The following is a 7548-nucleotide window of genomic DNA, read 5'->3' as shown; positions in this document are numbered from 1 at the left end:
TATTTTTATGTAGGTATGTATGTATGCATTAAAATATATCTGTAAGTTTATATGTAATGTTTCCAACCCCCAAAGACAAATAAAGATCAAATTTATAACGATACTAATAATAAAAGGCAGTAATAATGAAAACTAAATTAAAAAAAAAAAAAGTATTCAATTTACGTCAGAACCCAGTTACGATAGAGTCCTTGGAATGGAACCTCGTTGTAAGTCAGGGACTACCTATGATACATCAGGACCTATATACATTCATCTATACACAGTATATAAATGAATTTAAAGTTTTATGGAACACCATTTACTATGTGTGTGATAACATGCTAATGTTTTCTATTCTACTTCATTTCATTTTCAAAAAATTCTAGCTGCATCCTACTAAACTGATTTCACAACTCTAATGCAATGTTTTTTAAATCGTGGGTAACACCAGCATCTAAAACAATATATGATATACCACAGAACAGAACAGAACACAGACCTAACACTTGTGTGTTGGGTCACAATAAAATGTTTCTTATTATGAGTTGCAGCGAAAGGGTTTAAAAGTACCACATTAAAGAACTGAAACACAGTTTGAAAACACAGGTTTAGAGCACTTAAGAAGTCTAATAGTTGAGTTCTTTATCCCAAAATACATTTCTTCAACTCTTTCTAAAAAATTAAAGCATATAACCAAATCTTTTAAGAGGGAGAGGAAGAGAAAGGAGTTAAAAAGGATTTGTATTCAACAGGGAACAAATCTGTTCAGATGGAGTTAAGTGAGCTTTGCTTAAAAGACAAAAAATGAGGTGGGGTGGGGGTGTGGTGTGAGATTAGCACAAAAATACTGATACAGCTTGGTTGTTTGGGGTAAGGACATAGACTCTGGTGAGAGCATAGTGTTGAGGTACAATGGAAGGGAGGCAATAAATGAGGCAAAGTGTAGAGACACCTATATATAAAAATCTGCCTTGTATTAAATTATTAACCTGTCACTACACAGTCATGTGTTGCTTAATGTCCACAATATGTACTGTGAAATAGGATGTTATATCATTTGGATGTTCTGTGAACATGCCTAAATAGCAAGCAATAGCATTCACTGATTTTCCACCTTCATGTTGCTTAATAACCTTTTGTTTCACTTCCAAATTGATACTTCTCCTTTGCCTCTTGCTGCTGTAATCACTAGCACTGGTTTTGCTGCATTTGGGAGCCATGATATACTTCACAGTAGTATTTTTGAAAGAAAATTAAACAGAGGGATAACACTACAACACTCAAGAGACATGCAATACATGAGACTGGGTGGTGCTGCCTACAAGTTGAAGCATACACTTTTAATAGGGTAAACTTCTCATTTGTAAGTAGGGAAAGTTCACATTAAAATAACAATAAAAGTACAGTACATACATTAAGCCAGTAACACAGGCATTTACTATGACTATCAAGACATATGTATAGGTTATATATGTACTGTACTGTTATAGGAAACCCTGGTGGTGTAGTGGTTAAGAGTTATAGCTGCTAACCAAAAAGTCAGCAGCTGAATTCCACCAGGTGCTCCTTGGAAACTGTATGGGGCAGTTCTACTCTGCTCTATAGGGTCACTGAGTCAGAATCGACTTGATGGCAATGGGTTTGATTTTTGGTTTTTTTGTATCATATGCCTGGCAGCACAATGGCTTTGTATAAAAGGGACATGAGATAAATATGTTGCATGCAGGAAACTGTTGCATTCGCTTCTGGTTACGTCCACTGTGTATTATTCTCTGTTCGAGATTTCTGAATTCCATTATAATCTTATGGGACCACAGACTTATGTGCGGTCAGACGTTGCCTGTATGGACGTTATGAGGTGTGTAACTGTAATTTCAAAAAGTTAAAATACCGATCTATTCTCAAATCATTCATGACTTTGACTTATAAATCTTTCGCGCTGAAATTTACAAAGCAGTAACTTAAAGTCAGAGAATGATACACAATAACCCATTATATAGTTCATCTTTGACGTTGTTTCAGTATTTTGCTTATACTAGATGATCAAAAGTCTGTGTTAGTCTAGAAGCTCACTGAAACCTGTTCAGCATCACAGCAACACCCACGCCTCCACTGAAAGGCAAGTGGTGGCTGCGCTTGAGGCGTATTGGCTGGGAATAAATCCAGGTATCCCACATGGAAGGCGAGAATTCTACCACTGAACCACTTACCAGTAATAGAGTCATAAAGTCTAGTATTTACATCAGCACCTCCTAAGGAAAAACAGTGGAATGAGAGCTTGAAGAAAAATAGCCTGCACTTGGAAGTTTTAAGAAATTTTTTTTTTTCATTTTGTTTGTAACAAAAGAATGATACCTAATATTTTGAGGTAAAAGAATATGTTCTATGGAAAACAACAAATATTAACAAAATAAATAAATAAATAAAGGGACAGCTTTACTGTCATGGAGAAGACCAAAACAGAAGCAAAAGGAAAACATATGCCTACGAGCTCCTGGCAGAACTCCTGATGGCAGGGGGTAGAGTAGTATGGTTGAAATCTGAGAAAGGTTTCCTAAAAGCTTTCGAACACAATTTTAGAAGAAAACCGTGGGAATTCTGATTACTTGCTGTTTCTACGGAGGAAGTAAAAAAGAATACAGACAGACATTAGGGGAAGGTTTAAAAAAATTTAAAAGCTCCAAAATATTCCTTACTACCAGCATTTTATTTGTATTAAAAACATTGTAGACTTTTGATCAGTTACAAACATAACGTTTATCTTGTTTTCCAGGAAGTGCTGATTTTATAAAATTTAAGTCCCTCAGTAAGCACTTACCGACTGTTTGCTCCTCCTTCCGCCACAAATCGTTTCTGAGGATATCTGTCTTTAAGTTGTTTTAAAGTCATCTTTTTTTCAGCTACAACCCACACGTCACCACCTTTTCCACCTTCTCCACCTAATCGAGGATAACCCATTCCACCACTTCCTCCCTTGGTGAAGAGTCTTAGGTTATCGATGAAATTTCCATACTTAAAAAAAAAAGAGAGAACATCTGAAGGCCAACTGTGTTTATCAACTCAGAACTCCTTTCAACTTTTTTTGCCACTAAAACATGCTTTTAAAAAAAAAAAACCAATAATGGTTTCTATATATTTTCTCAACTCACCTGACTTCACTTTTCCATTTACTTACCTCTAAATGCTCCCTTTTTACAGTTATCAATGGTTGTCCTATCTATCCTCAGAGCCTCTCATCTTGGCCCTCTTTTTTAAGCTAGACTTTCTCCCCTGGCTGATCTCATCCTGTACCATGGCTGTAACTATTACATATGTAAGATATTTTCTATATCCAGACTGATGGACATCTCCACCCAGATGTAAACTTTTTAATAGTCTACAGCAACTGAGAACAGGGTCTGTATTTAATTTATATTTGAGCTCTCCCAAATCTGTAACTTGTTCATTGGTATTAGTTGAAAAGATAAGTTACCTCAAATACAACATATTAACATGACAGATTCAAACTTTACTCCAGGCAAAATCTGTTCCCTCAGTGTTCTCTTAAATAACAGAATCATAGTTTATTTATTCATCAAGACTGCACAAATGTGAATCTTTCAGACTATACCCCTTCTTTTCTGAAGCTCTGCTCTTAACTCTCCTTTCCAGTACCACTGTTCTAATACCTTGACCACCACATTAGCTCCTAACTGCTTTCAGTCTCTAGTCAGTCCTTCCTGAAACCATCCATCTTGCTATTTTCCTGAAAACTGATCTGGTATCTAATCTTTTCTCCCCTACTCAAAAACTGTCCATGTTTTTTGTTTGTTTGTTTTTTAGAGTTTATGAAATAAACTCTAAAATTCTTAGTAATATATTCAAAGCCCTTAACCTACTCTTTCAGTTTTCACTCATTCAACTCCCTCCTACCTCCTCCTCTTCTCTATTTTCTGTGCTGATATATTGTCATGCCTCCATGCCACTCTACTCATGCTTTTCCTCTGCCTAGAATACCATTTGTTCTTTTCTATCATAAACCCACCTTGAATGTCATATTCTCTGTGATGTTCTCCTTAATTCCTCTAATCAACATTTACCACTGACTTAGAGAAGCTCTCTCTGCAATTTGATTAAATCTCTATTATTACACGTTATGCTGCAATTAGTTGTTTACTAGTGTTTCCCTCACTAAATTGGGAACTTGTAGCAGGTAAAGATCCTGTATATTCATCTCTCAGGCTATCAGAGTTCCGTAAGAGTAATTTGTTAAATTCATAATCTTCATGTCTTTAGTCATTTAGAACAGTTGTAAGTATCAAAAACATCTGGTAATTTTTTTTTTTTTTTGTCCACAATACATATACCCCTACTGATTATTCTGATATGTTTTGGATGAGGGGATGAGGGTAGGTCAAGCGAGCATATTCAGCAAAAGCTCTCTTGGTGCTTCTGATGCACTCTAGATCTGAGAATGAAGTGGATGGGAGAACAGCAAAACGCAGGTCTTCATTTGAGCGTTCAAATATAGGTCACAACTTGAGAGCTAGCTGTAGTGTTTTTCTCTGGGCACGAAGAACTTGTGATTTGATTCTGAGAGGCTAGGCCAGAAATGTACCATTAATAACTGAAGAGATTCCCCTTGCAAACAAAATTAATTGGAAGTGACTGTTCATGGTGCCAAGGCTACAAAAGTAGCCTTTAATAAAGCATCCACAAACAAGGCAAGAGTTTCCTTGATAGGTGAAGGATTAGTTACGTCATATGCCCAAGTACTTCCCTTCACAAGTCTCTTTTCTTTTGACTTTTTTTGGAGCATAAGAGTTGTCTAAAATACAATTTCACTCCGAAATATTACTAATTATGCCTTTTCCTCTGACAATAAGAAAGCTTCTATTTTTGAAGTTTAGCTCCTTGTTTGACTGCTCTAGACTCATCAGGTTCAGGAAATCCTCACTGTGGTCCTGAAATACTAATGTCCAAAATATAAAGCCGGCAGGTTTTCAAAAAGCATTACCAGTAAATCTATTCTAGAAAACTTTCTTTTTCAAAATATCTGAAGCAGCTTTTTTTTTTTTCTTTTTAACAGAAACGATTCTAAAACTGATACTACCCAACAACTGATCTAAATTTTCTGCAAGGCAAGCTGATTACACATTTTCGTTTACTGTGGAAATGTCTTTAGAAAGATTTCAAAAACGATGCACTCGAGGAAAAAAATATACAGGATGATAAGAACAGGCTGCGGACAGTATTACTTAAAATGAGGCAAAAAAAAATAAAAATAAGAACACTACACTATTTGGGCCAAAACGTAAAGTCAACCCTATACTCCATACCATAATGCGCGTCTAAATGGCAAGCTGGTACCCCAACTCCTCATCCCACTTGCACACAATTCCCCCAAAGAACTCAAATCCTTCGCCCAAGAACCTTTCCCACCCCTTACTGGTAAACCCAGACTTCTGGAGTGACGGAGGAGGGGGCTACCATAGAACCAAGCAGGAAAGAGACGGCCAGAATGAAAAGAAAATAGGCTGAACCTGAGTCTTCATGTGGGGCTGGGGGGCAACAGGCACAGACCTTTCGGAACAACACGCAACTACAGCGGACCATCACGGCACGGAGCCGCACTTGCCTCCCGCAGCAGTGATAGGAACTGAATAATGGCGAGGCTCTTTGTACGTCACAGCCAGCCGCCCACTTGATCTTTCTCCGCACGCGCCGACAGGGCCAGGCGCATGCGCTTTACGGATTGCGGCCGACGGAGGCGGAGAAAGCTCTGAGGAAAATCCGAAAGGCTGCGCAGACAAGAGAGAGTCGGTTGCAGGTGTATGCGTCGGGAATTGACGTTGAATTGAGTGACAGCAGAGATTAAGATACTTTAGAGAAATTTTTCTGCTGATTGAGGAAACCTTAAGATGTCTGAGTCTTGGTGAAGCAGAGTGAAAACTCTTCAAACAGACAATAAAGCCAAACGCTTAAATGACACGGAAACTCATCTGGAAAAGAAGAGCCCGAAGAAGCTGTTGGTTCATTAATGAACTCAGTGATTGCCAGCAAAAGCTGCCAGGAGGCAACGAATTAAAACTTGTGGCACGAAAGTATTACTGAAAATGTCAGGATCTGAGAACTGTAAGAAGAGTCTCATTGTGTGCGGTGGGGAAGGAAGCTCTTTGTTAGACAGTAGCTGCTGCTTTTTTACTTTTTTATTTTTTAACCAGTTTTTTTAGTAAGAAATGGGCAAAGCCAGCTTTCTTTTCAGAATCAGAATGCAGAACAAATGGAAAAATAATGGTATTTAACCTTCACAAGTTTGAGCCTCCCGAAGTAATGCAACCAAGGTTTACATTTTTAATAGCCCTTCTACATACACTCCGTCTTCTGTATCTTGGTTCCAAGTTTTGTCTTCAGTCCCAGTTATGCCAAGTCCATTGTTAATTGAAAAGAAAAAGTCTTCCCAGTTATTGTCAGAAACTATTGTTTAGCTTCCAAACTACTCACCAAACTACAGAGAGGATGGAGCGTAATATGAGCAGTACAGACTTTTGTGCAATTCATGAGAACCACTTAGTATGTACATGAACCTGATTGCTAACATTTCTATTATATTGGACAATGACTCCCGACTGTTACTCTCTGTGAGAAATGGGGTTGGGGGGGAAGGGGGAACTGTTAGTAAAAGACACTAGGTACAAAGCAACATTTTACTTTTGTTATGATAAAAAAAAGTCACATTTTACAGATAAAATGTAGAACCCTGAAATACTGACACATTCTCTTATCGTGCACAATGCTGAGGTTCTCTTACGATTCACTTTAAAACGACAACTAAAAATGTACAAAAAAGAAAAGAAAAAAAAATCGACCCCACAAAGCTTCTAAAAAAGGAACCCACAGGCACCAACTCTTGTGTGTAATGCTTCAAAAGTTGGCCTACTGTTGTGAATTGAATTCTGTCTTCCAAAAATATGTGTCAACTTGGCTAGGCTATGATTCCCAGTGTTGTGTGATTGTCCACCATTTTGTCACCTGATGTAATTTTCCTACGTATTGTGGATCCTACCTCTATGATGTTAATGAATCAGGATTAGAGGCAGTTATGTTAATGAGGGGAGCCCTGGTGCCATAGTGGTTAAAAGCTCAGCTGCTAACCAAAAGGTCGGCAGTTCAAATCCAGCAGCCCTTCCTTGGAAACCCTATGGGGCAGTTCTACTCTGTTCTGTAGGGTCGCTATGAGTTGGAACTGACTCGATGGCACCTAACAACAACAACATGTTAATGAGGAAGGACTCTATCTACAAGATTAGGTTGTGTTTAAAGCCAATCTCTTTTGAGATATAAAAGACATGAGCAAGCAGAGAGACAGGGAGACCTCACACCATCAAGAAAGAAGCACAGGGAGCGTAGCTCCTCCTTTGGACCAAGGATCCCTGCACTGAGAAGCTCCTCTGCCCAGGGGAAGATTGATGACGAGGACCTTCCTCCAGAGCCGAATTTGGACTTCTAGCCTCCTAGACTGTGAGAGAATAAATTTCTGTTTGTTAAAGCCATCCCATTGTGGTATTTCTGTTATAGCAGCACTAG

The 7548-nt window shown here is 38.2% G+C and overlaps 1 protein-coding gene across 1 annotated transcript in view; it reads right to left on the bottom strand.

Moving 5' to 3' along the window:
- GTPBP10 (GTP binding protein 10) overlaps window positions 1–5607 on the bottom strand; it is a 26610-nt gene extending 21003 nt beyond the window's left edge. The window contains exons 1-2 of the mRNA XM_023736082.1: window positions 5545–5607; window positions 2801–2994 (exon numbers count right to left, since the gene is read on the bottom strand). Coding sequence (XP_023591850.1) covers window positions 2801–2994; window positions 5545–5577 — 227 coding nt within the window. The 5' untranslated portion in view covers window positions 5578–5607. The remainder of the gene's footprint in view (window positions 1–2800; window positions 2995–5544) is intronic.
- Between the last annotated feature and the right edge of the window lie 1941 nt (window positions 5608–7548).

The sequence above is a fragment of the Trichechus manatus genome, unplaced genomic scaffold (genome assembly GCF_000243295.1).
Source record: "Trichechus manatus latirostris isolate Lorelei unplaced genomic scaffold, TriManLat1.0 scaffold00085, whole genome shotgun sequence".
NCBI classification, from domain to species: Eukaryota; Metazoa; Chordata; class Mammalia; order Sirenia; family Trichechidae; genus Trichechus; species Trichechus manatus.
This window is presented reverse-complemented; position numbering and strand designations above follow the sequence as displayed.